At 38.7% G+C, this 14,717-nt stretch overlaps 2 protein-coding genes across 4 annotated transcripts in view; one reads left to right on the forward strand and one right to left on the reverse strand.

The window, feature by feature from the left end:
• LOC144638819 (tetratricopeptide repeat protein 28-like) overlaps positions 1 to 14,717 on the reverse strand; it is an 84,438-nt gene that overhangs the window by 11,085 nt on the left and 58,636 nt on the right. The gene's annotated exons all lie outside the window — the stretch shown is intronic.
• Positions 14 to 14,717, forward strand: part of LOC144637599 (uncharacterized) — an 87,871-nt gene continuing 73,167 nt past the window's right edge. Inside the window, exons 1-3 of the mRNA XM_078496661.1 lie at positions 14 to 131; positions 919 to 964; positions 1,078 to 1,151. Of these exons, the coding sequence (XP_078352787.1) occupies positions 14 to 131; positions 919 to 964; positions 1,078 to 1,151 (238 nt within the window). The remainder of the gene's footprint in view (positions 132 to 918; positions 965 to 1,077; positions 1,152 to 14,717) is intronic.

The raw sequence follows: 14,717 nt of genomic DNA on the forward strand, positions 1-14,717 counted from the left end.
CGGCTTTCTGACTATGATCGGTGCTCGACATAGCGACCAGGGAAATTCCAAACAGGCCGGCCGTTTCAAATTAACTAATCAGCGCTTGGTTGAAGTTCAGCGGAAGTGTCAAAACTCCTGTGCGGGGCAGGGTTGGGGTTTTAAACCGCGGCCGGCTGCCGCGGGAAGCCAAGCGCTGATTGGTTAATTTGAAACGGCCGGCCTGTTTGGAATTTCCCTGGTCGCTATGTCGAGCACCGATCATAGTCAGAAAGCCGTTTGCATGATTTCAGCATGGATTTTCTCGGAAAATGGTGGAGGGATGAAGCTAAAATTCGGCGAAGAGATAGAGCAACAACTCACCGATCGACAGCCGTCGTCAGATAGGTGAGTTTTTCGTTAGTTTGGCGTTAATTCCGGTTTGAAGTGGAGGAGGTCGCTTCTGTCGGCCGCCGACTTGCAAGCCTTGTCTCCTCTTTCTTCTCTTACCGGCCTTCGGCCGGCTAAATCAGTTAAAAAAGCGCTTAAAACGGCCCGCGCAGGCGAAAAAATACGACACATGAGTCGATAAACATTTCATTAAACTTTATTGAGATATTTAGAGCGAAATGTAGTTTAGATATTTTATTTCTAAAGCTTTATTTCAGTAGCCCTTATCGATTTCAAAATTTCTTTTGTTCGTCTCATGTCAACAACAATAATTAACTACGAACACATAGGGTGGTCTGCCTGTGATCAGATTGGCGAATTGAACGCAGTTGACCAGATGTGTACTACCGTGGTAAGTAGACATCTGGGTACGAGATTAGTTCTCGTTCACTAATTTTACCCGCCAGTTTAGTGTGTCACGAGACAGCCAAAAGGGGCCTTATGGGTCGCAAACTCGCGTGCGTCGCGCGCGAGGTTCGTGAAAGCTCCCAGCACTCTCTGCAAGGACAGTTTCGCCGCCATGTTGGAACGCTGGCGGTAAATCGCTTACTCTAAGGTTAGGAATTTAGCGTGGTTCCTTATTCCTGTTGTCATCCTTTAATCTAAAAAGTGATTTACTATTGATCATTTTGTATCATGTTTCTATATTCGCTGTTATTTCACCAACAGCTTGAGGGCTAGAGTTGAGTTGCACTGTCCGCGTGCAAGAAGTGTTGACGTTTTGGCAGCTCGGAGACGTGCAAGTAAGCTTTTATAAAGAAAGATTTAGGTCTAAATTTACTTTATTTAGGGAACTGACTGTATTAATACGGGTTTCTTTCCCTTGTTGAGTGTTTTTAAGGGTAACTAAGCATTCTTCGCTATGTTTTTTGAGAAGTGTCTCTCGACGCCGCCATTATTGTTGTCTGTTTACTATAAAGGGGGTAGGGGATAGGGAAGGTGGGGAGGGGGGGTCATTTGGGAATTTGTGTGTAGGAGTGTAAAGGATCTGAAAGGGTTTCTACAATTTCAGTTATCAGTGGGAACTTTTAGTGATTTGTCTGCAGGTCATCCCAATAGAATGTTTCGTTTCCCATCGCCTCGTCTCTTGTGATGGTGGGTCGGTCCACAGGCGGCCCAAGCGCACTATGTGAATTATTCATAAAGCATAAGCGAACGTGACCCTTACCTTCGAGCGGTGTTGTGTTACAAAGATGCGATTTATAAGGGTTTATATGGGAACTCAACGATTTTGTTTCAAAAGGAATAATATGTAATGTTCTGCTAATAAAATCGACTAACCTTATTGCCTTGTTGTATTCTTTGTTGTTCGCCCGCTTCTCAGGCCATTTTGAAGCGTTTTCGGTGAGTTAGCGCTGGCTGGTGGTGTTCCACTATAAACGAAGTGAAGGCTGGAGACCTCTGAGCGAACCTTCGCCACGCGAAAGCTAATAAATTCTAAACAAGTCAACGCAAAATCCCCGAATTTCGAGTGAGCAAAAGTAGCGACCCTCCCGTCGGGTGAATGTCATTTTGTCGCTATGACGCGGTCGCTAAGCTTTAGTGTTTGAATCTCGTAGTGCAGCCATTCGGATTTCGGAGAATGGCGAAGTGAAGATGGGCAGAATCAATGCAAAACGGAGCGGTCACGTTCGCTTATACTTTATGAATAATTCACATAGTGTGCTTGGGCCGCCTGTGGTCTGTCGGGCAAAAAAAAAAAGAATGAACACTTTAAGGGGTCTGGCTTCATTTTGGAAGTCAGGAGATGCAGAACCGAAAGATTTTGTTTCAGTCGATGTCGCTGAAATTGTTAGAACAATTGATGATGCCCTTGGCACGAAACAGCCTTTGAAAAACTTAGTATTGATGTTAATTAAAGATAAGGACATCACATCATACCAATTGTTGTTAATAAAACAAGATCGTGTGCTTGTAAATTAAAGTACTTGCCTCTTTGACTAGTGAATCTGGAATTTAATTTTTACATTTCGAAAAAAAAAAATGCGTCAGTCGGGCGATGGGAAACGAAACATTCTATTGGGATGGCCTCAGCTGTAAGGTAAAATTTCTGACCATCTCTTGGCCACGAGTAAATTTGGTAGCCTGCGATGTGGCCATGCAGACATGTCACAAAATCCTTTATATAATTATTGTCCATCTGGACAGTGGCATACAAAAGCTTAGGTAATTCCCCTTGTTTCGTTTTATGGTAATATTATGATGATGTACAGACGTCGAACCTCGATTATCCGGACCTCGATTATCCGGATTTCTTGATTATCCGGACTTCCTTCTCTGGTCCCAATTTTTTCATGAAATTCAATATTAATTAGTCACATTCAAGACCAGATATAACTAAGTTTTAGGACGATTTAAACGTTATTTGAAGGTGGTTTACCTGTCAAAAAACATTGGAAAAACTCTGATGTGTAGTTTCCAATCGAACAGCATTTAATACTTCGCAGGCAACTTCCTTATTCAGTTTCTACTAGCCATAAAAACATTCACACAAATAAATTTGCTTTCTGCCTTTGCTTACTTGTATTATACTGAAATTTACAAGGCAAAATGGCAAAATTCAGAATGTTTAAGAGGAAATCCGCCAGGACTTCGAGTAGTTATTGGACAAAATTATGTACCAAAACTATTTACACCTAATTACAAGCTTTTGTGTTACTGCTTCAAATAATTATCTTATCGAAAGAAATCTTTTCTAACAACACCAAACATCGAAAACAAATTTCGAAGTTTCACTGAATTCCCATGCAAGGCTGCTGCCTAAGGAAATTTTTAAGGAGCCCTTCGGGCTCCTAACATCAATATTTAGGAGCCCGAGCCATTATGTTAGGAGCCCAGCTTAAAAGTTGCCGAAGACAAATCTGGAGTGGGGGGGGGGGTGGGGGTGGGGGTTACTCAGGCAAATATGTGGTCAATAATGTGGTCTTGGAGAGGAGCCCAGGGAGTCAACCTTCCCCCAACATTATTGCTATAATATACATGTACCCGAATGTGGACTATATGGGGAGGCTTTGCCCAACAGGGATACCTTTCTCAGGCTGTAGGTATATAAAAGGATAGGGATTTTACGAGTTGGAACATACAAAAGGGGGGGGGAGGGAAACTGGTTTTTAATTAAGTGAAAAATAAGAAAAAAGATGTAGTATTTCTTCTGTTGGTATGTGAAAGAGGTGCCATCTTCATTAGGGGGTATATGGTTTCTAAAAGGGTAAGGGTCACTTTCACATACCCCAAAAATGGCAACCTCGTTCATGAGATCCTGGGAAAGACGTTGCAGAAATGGTTCATGAAAGGGTAAGGGTACCCTCCCCATAAAACTTTTTTTTTTTTACTCTGCAGCAACCTCAGAGACCCAGAGGTAAGAAGTTGGATAAGTCATCAATATCAGCAATATCTTTCCCCCCCTGTGGGTTAAATCACTAGCTGAGCTGGGAGAAATAAACCAACAATGAAAACTGACATGCATTTAGTTGAGAGCGTGAAGGGTTAATTCATTTGTTAAGCCAGTGCCAGAATGAATGCATTTCATGTACTTTCATATGTTTTTCACTTAGAAAATCAATGTACATGAAACAGAAAAATCCAGTTCAATTAATATTTTAGTAATCAAGGTTAAAAAAGAAGCAATAATTAAGCAGGTCTATTTTTCCTAAGTTTAGAAAAAGGTAACGAGAAGTCAAAAACACCTGTGTAAACACTTTAATTAAGTTTTGATCTTATCTTTGATACATGATAACCAGTTGACAAAAATAGAACAGAAAAATCAAGTTGTGAAAACACTTCAAATTACTAATCTTATCAAATAAGTTGTTTGTAAAATAAATGTAGTAACAAAAGCAATATATTTTAATCAAACTGAATATCTAAGCAGGCAAAAAGGACTGAGGTTTCTAGCACAAAAATTTGCTAGTCACGGATCAATGCCCGAGAATGCTCAGGACTGCTTATAAACGTGAAAACATGAAACAGTTCGTTGAAATTAACAACCTAAGTCCACAAAAAATCGGCAGCAGATATGAAATGTCACATGAAAAGAAAGAGGCATACATTTTACGTCCTACTAAAGTTAGGCGTTCAATGCTTCATAGATTAAGCTGAATTACATGTTAAACGCGCCACGTAAGTTTGTTCGAAGTTTGTGTACACATCACGATATTTGGCACGTTGTTTTACGTAAGTTTAAGCCTGTCGGAAAGGTTTTTGTATCAAGCTTTTGCAGATTAAAATTATTTCAGACCTGATCCATGACTGCAGTAGCAAACAGATTGATTTCACTTTTGTATCCGTAAATATTTCTTCAGATTCACTTCGAAAATTCTCCGAAACGTCAACGAAGCAAATGAAACGTAATCCAGAACATAACACATTCCATATTTGGCAGTTAGGCCCAGTCCTAAACACTTGAAAACGAATGGTTTTCGAAGTTGCTGAATTTTGCAAAGACACCTTACGTACTTAATACGCCAAATGCAAACAATTTCAGCGTTTCCGTTTTAAAATGAAGCAGTTGTCGTTCTTAATGGGATTTTTTATGCCAATGAAACAAGGTTACAAGAAAATTGAAGTCAAAAGATGGGAGTGGAAGATCAATGTTTAGGCGCCCATGCGGGCTCCTTGAACAAAAATTTAGTCGCCCGCGCTCGTAACTTAGGGGCCTCTGGCGACCGGGCGCCCGTTAGGCAGCAGCCTTGCCCATGAATCGCTTAAAAGATGTGAGCTTTTTCCCATAGCTTGTGAACTTTGAATATCATTTTTTCAGACTCTGATAAGAAATTGTTGTACCAAAATTATTTCCACCTTATTGCAAACTTTTTTGTTACTGCTTCAAATATCTTATCAAAAGAAATCTTTTCTAACAACACCAAACATCGAAAACAAATTTCGAAGTTCCACTGAATTCCACTGAATCGCTTAAAGACGAATTTACAAAATGGCTACACGTGAGATTTTGCGTATAGCCTGTGAACTTTGAAATTCATTTTCTCAGGCTCTGATAAGAAATTATTGTTGGTGTTATCACGGATAATTACTTACATCTTTAACTTTTATTAAGGGTAGGAAATAACGCAATAGGATTTAAATTATTCTCACTGACTGGTACTCGATTTTTGTCCAACTTAAATAAATATTACTCGACTTCCTAGTGGATTCCGTCTTAAATTCTTCTATGAAGTTGAAAACATTGTAGAAAGTTCGATTGGTCAACACCGCACGTTAGCACCATGTCTAGTCACCAGGCCCATCAGGAAAAGACGCATGGAACGCCTGGAGGTTCAAAATTGTTTGCGAACGAATCGGCAAGTTTTCATCGCCTTTTTCAGTAAAACTGCCTCAAAATGATCAGTGTCTTCGGAATTTTTGTTTGTGAGGATAGTTAACAGCTGATTTATCATTATTAAGAAGCAATTTTTTTTCTTTTTTTTTCTGTTTAATGTAGAAAAATGCGCCGAAGATGCGAGTATGCGCAAGTTAGCGAACTATGAGGATCCACATCGCCTCCAGTCAGATGCCCTGGGTTTTTTTTGCCTCATTAATATTCATACTTTTGATTATCTCTGGAAGAGAAATAGGCTTTTTTAAATGTAGATAAAATCATCGCGCCAATGTTGTTGACAGATTGTTTTCCATTAAAAAACACTCATTTTGATTCAGTGAAAAAGGCAAGTCTGGGATAGGGTAGGGATTTTTGGTTTCCAGTCTAGTAAAGGGTAACTTACAAAATCAGTTGAACATGGTCTGGTGTAAGGTTATTGTTTAAGAGTCCCAGCTCCCCATCACCACCCAAAAATAATACAGTGAACCCCACCCCCCCCCCCCCCTCTGTTATAATCATAATCATCCTTAATTATTTATTTTATTTCTTTCATTTCAGATTCCGGCATTGTTCCAGGAGCATGATTGCTTTTAAGCTTGAAACAGAGTCAGCTCAGTGATATCAGTCTTCAGGTATATATGGAAATCTTTTTATGTTTTATTTTTAATGTGTAGTTCCATAAATTATCCATACTTCCCCCTCGAAAGGGAATTTTTCGTAAGACCCCCCCCCCCTCCCAAACTCTCTGGAATTTCCAATTTAGCCTCATACTTTTCCTTAAAGTTTTTGCCCTTTGAGACGGCTTCCACCCACAGGAATTTTTGATCCCTTCTGTATAGGGGGGGGGGGGTATGGACATTTTCTGGATGTACTGCATGCATGTTTGTATTAAATGGTGGCTTACTACATTTCCATGTGCAGTACATAAAGTTTGTTTTTGAGCCATGATTTTTTGTGTGACATCACCAATTATGGGTGTAAATTGGAGGGGTCATAAATGGTCCCTCAAAATGTCGCAGTGCTCGCAAACTTTTGCTCGAAATTCTTGCAAACTTTAGTGGGTGCTTGTTTGCTCATGCTCGCATGTTTTTACAAGTGCTCGCATCCTCGGTTTTTAGTGGGGATTAGCTTTTTGAAAAGTGCTCGTTGCTTGCAAGGCTAATTTTTGTCAATGCTCGGGCTTGCAAAGTTAAAAACGCTGTGCTCACATGCTCGCAAATGCTCGCAAAGACTATTTGTGACCTTTCACGCGATTTTGGGGCTTATCCAAATTTCACGCTATGGCTATTTTCACGGTTCGGGCCGAGAAAACGAAAAAAATGACTGGAATGTGCGTGAAATTTCTCCAACACACCGTGAGCACGCCGTGAAAAAAGTCACGGCAACCGTGAAATATTACACGAAGTCTCTGGCCGGAGCAAATTCACGGCGTGAATTTTTCACGCCGTGAAACAATTCACGCCGTAAAAAGTTTATTTTCACGCCTTATAATAACAAGCATGATCACTCTGAATTAAAAAGATCACGCTATCTGTAAATCCAGCATATGTTAACTAAAAATAACTTGCAAATGACCGCTCTGAGCACTGAAAGTATTAAAATGAAATCGCTGTTATCGGTTCCAAATATCAAATGCAAATGCTAAGAAATAAAGAACCATGCGTTATTGCCTGTGTCTTCTAAACAACAGCGTTAAAACTAGATAGTCTAGTCAGAGTGGTCTTTCATTCACGAAACGTAATTTAAGTACTGTTATCTCAAAAATTGATTTGTTTGTTTTCCTATGTTTCGGAAGCACGGATTAAAAAAATATCAAAAACATGTTACATGTAGGTTGCCCACGAAAGTCTTACCTTTGCACGACAGATGCAGCATTTACTTTCATCTGCATACATGTACAATTTTCGTATGAAACGAAATCGCTAAAATACTGCAGTTCAAAGACGGCGGCACCGCGGGTAAACAAACCATGACTCGATCTCGTATAAAATTGGTTGCCCCGGTTTTCAAGCTATTGCCACGGTTCATTCTTCTCAAATAGACCATTGAAGTTCTCATCCTTTGAAGCTTTTGGACAAAGGAGTGAAAAACGTTTTCAAAACTTTTTAACTATAGAGATTAAGATCTGGCCGTGTCGATATTACTAGACTCCGCGGTGCCAACGCACAATTGTCTCGTTTCGTAGTTTCTTCTTCATGAAGAAGAGCTGGCCATAACATTTCGTTACTTTTTTCGTCAAACTTCGAGGTTACAATTACAAATACTCGCACTGAAATAGTTTTGAGCGAATTTCAAGTTTTCTATTATGCAAATTGTGTATCAATGAAATTACGAATGCTGTTTTGTCTGCTTGTGCGAGGAAAAGGCTGTCACGCAACATTTGAAGATTCGACGAAAAACGTTTTGACAGGTTTTGTATCGCGGGGTATCAAAATTAAGTGGCAGCAGAATATGAACAGAGAACTCTCTACACGCAAGTTTTAAGTTTTACAACTACGTTTAGTAGACTTAGTAGAGTGAACATTTCTAATTCTTGTGGCTCAGCAAAATGACAGATAATTGTTTTCTACCAAAACACAACGTGATCATTCGTGTTTTCAAAACAAACCAGATGTTGTCAATATAATCGGGGAATGCTTCCTTTCACGGTTGACAGTATTTCATACGCTTATCATGCAAAAAAGTTACAGCCTGCGTTTGTACACTGTTCTGCAAACCAGCTGTATTTGTCAGTCTGCACATTCGAGAACGCTGCAGAACGTCATCGAAGCCATCCGAAAGGCCTGATTCAAATGATGTACCTTGACTACTTTTCGTACGGCAAACTGCATTTTGTGAATGACGTTTTTAAATAATAGTTTCCACGCTCAATTGACTAACGCACTGTATTGCGATTGAATAACATGTTCTATCCGTTTCGCCAGCACGCAAAACTTTCAACATTCCTGAACAGTGATCCAACACAGTAGATACATGTATTATCGAATAAACAGTATCTTAGAACCCAATTCATTTGGTTCGACCTAAAAATTCCTTCTCATGTGAAGCCCGGGTGTGAAGTACTTTGTTTTATCGAATTAAATTCATCCGCTAGATTTATACCATTGCGTGAACTCTTTTTTTGAAATACTTGTTTTGAACTCAGCGTGCACTGATAACTTCAGTCTGTCGAGCGAAGCGCGCAAGGTCTAAAAATAGAATGCAAATGAAAACACATCAGCGTGTTCTGAGATAAATAGAAGGAATCTAGGCGAAGTTTTTGATTTATAAAAGTGTTTTAGGAATACCAGCTGTCTCAGAAAGTGTTTTAGGGAAATCATGCGCCATTTCGGTTTGCTTGTCTGAGTCTTGGTCACGTCTGATTCGCCCGCTTCGCTATTGAGATTTTGAAACGTGCAATCATGCGACTGGTTTCACGACAAGTCTCAGGTTCAACAATTTCACGGCGTGTTTCTCTCCTGATGATTGCACGGTGCGAGAAAAATAATTCACGCTTCTCAAACGAATTCACGCCTGCCGTGAAATATTTCACTCCTGGCGTGAACACGGAGTGAAATTATATTTTCACGGCGTGAAATTCGCAATTCACGCACCGTGAATAGAGAAAAAAGTCACGTTTCACGCCTAAATCCTTAAGCCCTAAAATCGCGTGAAAGGTCACATTTGATACCCCTAATTGACGTCAGTATCACTGCATAATCACTACTCTACATATAATAATAAATTAAATTGCTCACCCTGTGGGCAAGCTGCATTTAGCACTTATTTCATCTTACAGGCCCTAAATGTCTGAGGAGCTAGCCTTACAATAAATTGCATAATTAATAAATAAATTAATTAATTTAATGCAAAATATGTAATTATGTATGAAATGATGCACATTCTACAAAAAATGTTCTTTTGATGACGAGAAATTGCAAATAACTTTATAACAAATAAAAAACTGTTGTGGAGTAATATTTTATTCGAAAAGGAACTAAGAATTATACCAAAAACTAAAAACTTCCAAATGTGTTTACTCCTTTAATGTTGTTTACACTTAACAATGTCCAGTCGAAAATTCAAATTTACAAAATGGCAAAACGGTTATTTTTGCAAAGGCCATGAAAGGTTAATAATCGAATGCATACTATTATGCTCCTCTTGAGGTCTGCCTGATCAAAATTTGATTCCAAGAATTGGCTGTAATTCAGTCTGCACATACATGTACAATCATTCTTGTGATTTCACCTAAATGTATTGCAAACTTCAAATTTCCAACCCTTTCACTATTATTTTGTTGTGCTTGTTTTAAAATGTTTCCAAAAAACGTTTAAAACATTTCTTACATGTAGATGCTTTATTGACTGATAAAAATGTTTAATGTTATTAATGTCAGTTAGAATTGGTTGATCAAAGCATGACATTTTCTACTTCTGTAGTAAAAAGTGCACTGTAGCCTGCATGTATTAAAATTTTGAAAATGCATTATTCAGGATTTTTTGCGTAAAAATGCTTGATTTTTGCGTTAACCCGATCCCTGATCATCATTTATTAGCCACTTTAACCCATTCACTCCCAGAGATTTTTGAAAAAACCACATTTTTTGGATGTTTGTCTAGTCAAGCTACAAACTACACAAAAAGTCACTTGCAACCTGGAAGCATGCCTTTCTTTCCACAACCATCAGATTTTAGGTCATTGTTGTTGAGGCATGCACAAAAATCAAAATTTTGAGATACCGGTACATGTAGATTTTGGACAAGTGAGTGCCCTAGCACTCAGCATTTCGTTTTTCATTTTTTTCTTGCCTTTCTTTTTTCTCCTTTTCTTATCTTTTTGGGCTTGCTTGAAGTTAATAAATTTTTGAGAAAGTGCCATTCTAACAGGAAATACTCGCCACTGAAGAGCCATGAATGGCTGGGGCAAATACTCCTACGAGTTTTTCACTTTAAATTTTTTAAGCTTTTTGTGGGTATTTCAAGCAGAATTGTCGCAATCACTCTTATTGGGGCATCATCGGAAAGAGCTTCTCCTGCAGAGATTGAGTGCACAAATATAAGTGATGCCTTTTTTGATCAAAGATGATGATGTCACAAGTGGAAGAAAGAGCAATGATCGTCAAGGCCAGTTTAGGTCGGCACTGGAGCCAATGGTTTAAGATATATATAATGATGAAGATTGAAATGTTATAGTTATGATTATGTTAAGGCTCCAAGAAACCACCAGGCTTATAGGGAACACCAGCTTGGTTGTGTTGCAATATTTTTTATTTTTATTTTTTTTTTTTATTGAACACACACACACACTAAATTACATTCTCTAATACACTGTTCATTTACGTTACGAAAATTATCTATATTATATATAGATATATGAAACAAAACTTACAGACTTTTATTCTTAACTGAAACAAAAGAACTGGAGTGAATAAATTAATTAATAGATAAGGACGGGCGAGGACACCGTAACTACCGGTACCGGTACTTCATTTTTGTATGAGAGGAACTTGTATATACATTCATCTGCATCTAATGCTTGTGTTTGGTTTTTCTATACATACAAATACCATGTACATGAGTAATAATGAAAGAATTTGGTTCATCTGACTAGTGAAGTAATTGGGGCTGGGATCATATATGTTTAATAATACATCTTCAGCGGAAAGATATAGACAAGTTTTATATTGTGCATTAAACCATTGTAAAATATTGTTATATGTTGCAATATGTTACACTGTATTGGTAGTATAATTTGGCCTGGTACAAGATGTCACGGTATATTAAGATGGTTTCCACCGAACATTCGAGCAATTAACTAGGCAAAAATAAATAAAGTAACCACAGAGATCTCATAACATAGTAACAGTTGGAGTATAGCTAACAAAAGCCTACCAAAATTTTAGACCTCAAGCTGACCCCGCCAAAGAAAAATGGACATGTAATTATGTACATTTCAGTTAAGAAAGACAATTAACGCCAGTTTAAAACAAAATGACGCGCGTTTTAAACATTTTTATGAGGTTTGGCTTTAATTTTCTTGAGAGTGTGTTAACTAGAGTTTATTCACGGGGTCACTTTGGCAAATGGATTTCAGTGAGATGTTTCAAAAAATTAATAATAAAATGTTGCTGTACTATGAGTAGGATTTTGGTCCTTAATTTTTGCACTCATTGCTCCAACTTTCAGCAGAATCCGTCTTAACTTGCTCACATGAAAACTGTAGTAAGCCACCTATTCAATACATACTATTGGTTATAGATTTTGGGCTCTAATAATGTTAGTACTAAACTCTGGATGGTGCAATTTTTATATGACAATTTCTATTTGCTTGTGTAGATTAAAAAATTTGGCCAAATTTTATGTCACAAATATATTTGTTGACAAGCTGGAGTGTTAGCTTGTATATGACAAAATATGTGTTGTCAATTAAAAAAACTGCTCCTCTAGTTGACTGTCACATAAAAATATGTGGAAAATATTGTGTCAGCATATGTGGCCCCAATCCCCCACTGGGGACTGTGCGTGCATATCTCTGCTGTCCAAGGTTATTACTGGCGCACTAAACTTTGGACTGCTGACAAATAATAATTTTTAGTGTTTTCTACACAATCAAATAATTATACAGTCAGGTATTTGTCACATAGAAATTTCCTGTTCAAACCCTGCTTAAGCTAACAGTTTGTTGCTGCTTATTTATATGCACTAGGCACAAGATAATCATTTTGTCTGAATTTATTATTTCTTCTTTACAAACAGGTGGAGGCAGGCTGTCTCAGGACCAGGAGATGATTATCATCCATTAGAATAATTTATTCCAGCTGATGAATTTATTGCAATCCAGGAGTCAGGTAAACACTTGTGTTCTTATGCATTGATCAAATCCAAACTTAACCTGGTTCCTTCAAGGGCATCCCTACAGAGCATTGTAGCCCAGGAAACAGTCAGGTTTTTTTAAAGATCAGGGAAATTTCAGGGGTATTACTGGTATTGATCCAAAAAAATTGGAAAATCCATAGAAAGGTAAAATTATTATTAACATTTCCTTTTTTGTTCTTCACAGTAACACCTTACTTTACTCTCTGAACTACTGTAATATCATTTGACTGACAACCAATACACATTTAACAACCAGCTGACTCCAGATGTACTTCAACACAATAACATGACCACAACCAATGCTATTGCCTTGTGGCACTTTCTTCATGTATTTGACAAAGCTATTACTGGCACACATTTCACTAAACCTTAACTGGAATACTCTGAACTACTGTAACATCATTTGACTGACAAACCACTACACATTCAACAACTAGCTGACTCCAGATGTACTGCAACACAATAACATGCCCACAACCAATGCCATTGACTTGTGACACTTTCTTCATGTGCTTGACAAACCTATAACTGACACAAATTTGACTAAACCTTAACTGGAATTAATCCCTCTACCACTTTACACAACTCTCAAAAATCCAACATGAAAATCTCTTCTTCTCACTTCAATCACCAAAATCAAATTTTCCCCAGATTAGGGCTCCCCCACCCCTTCTTTGCCCAGGTTAAGAAAGTTTGTATTTGATCATTGCATTGCATGACGTAAACCAAGTTCTGCTTTTGACCATGCAAGACCACAGACATGTTTTGTAATATGATATTTTTTTGAAATAAAACTGGCAGCTGATAATCAAAATATTATTTTCAAACATTTTGAAAGTGGATGCATTATGTTCATATCAGTTTGTATTCTGCATCATACCTAATTATTATTTACTGTATTTCCTCTGTTAACCTTCATAGGGGCTTCACTGTATTACAAAAAGTTCTGAAATTGATACCAAGGGAAAACTTTTCAGAAGGTTTCACATGACTGTATTAGGGGAAGAATTGAAAGAGTTAAAATAGATTGGCATCAGGGTTTGGGAGACTGTAGTAGTTTGCAAGTTTGCTGCCGATACCCCTCTCCCCTCCCCCATGGGAACCCCTCAAATAAAATCCAAACAAGAATTGTTAGGGATTAAAAAAAGGCTGACATGGGGGTTTGGAAGAGCTTAGTAGGTTGCAAGTTCGCTGCCAACATCCCCTCCTTCCCATGGGCGCCCCTAGTTAATATCCAAGCACTAATAAATACATGTAAGGATGAAAAATTGATTGGCATGAGGGTAGGGATAAAAAACATATTTGTGTTTGGGGAGACCTTTAGTTAGTAGGTTGCAATTTTGCTGCCAATATGCCCCCCTCCCCACCCACTGGTGCCCCCACATCAAATGCAAACAAGAATTGATAGGGATAAAAAATAGATTGGCATGGGGGTTGGGAAGACCTTAGTAGATATACACCCCCCCCCCCCACCCCATGGGACCCCCCCAGATCAAATCCAAATGAGAATTGATTAAGGGATAAAAAAAGTAGATTGGCATGGGTGTAGGGATGAAAAATAGAATGACTTGGGGGCTGGGGAGACCATAGTAAATTGCAAGTTTGCTGCCAATACCCCTCTCCCCCCCTCTTCCTGTCCTGCACCCCCCCCCCCCAGATCAAATCCAAAGAAGAATTGATAGGAAAATAGAATGACGTGGGGGCTGGGGAGACCATAGCAGGTTGTAATTTCACTGCCCATACCCTTCTCGTCCCCACTGGCACACCACAGATAAAATTCAAACAAGAATTGGTGGATGAAAAATAGGGTTGGGACGACCTTAATATATGGCAATACCCCTCTCCCCCCACCCCCACGGGTGCTCCCCAGATCAAATCCAAACAAGAATTGGTGGGATGATAAATAGTTTGGCATGGGGGTTGGGACGACCTTAGTATATGGCAATACCCCTCTCCCCCCACCCCCACTGGTGCTCCCCAGATCAAATCCAAAAAAAGAATTGATAGGGATGAAAAATAGGTAAACATTGGGGCTGGGGAGACCATAGCAGGTTGTAATTTCACTGCCCATACCCTTCTCGCCCCCACTGGCACACCACAGATAAAATCCAAACAAGAATTGGTGGGATGAAAAATAG

The sequence above is a fragment of the Oculina patagonica genome, chromosome 14 (assembly GCF_052425735.1).
Source record: "Oculina patagonica isolate OP01 chromosome 14, crgOcupat, whole genome shotgun sequence".
NCBI lineage: Eukaryota > Metazoa > Cnidaria > Anthozoa > Scleractinia > Oculinidae > Oculina > Oculina patagonica.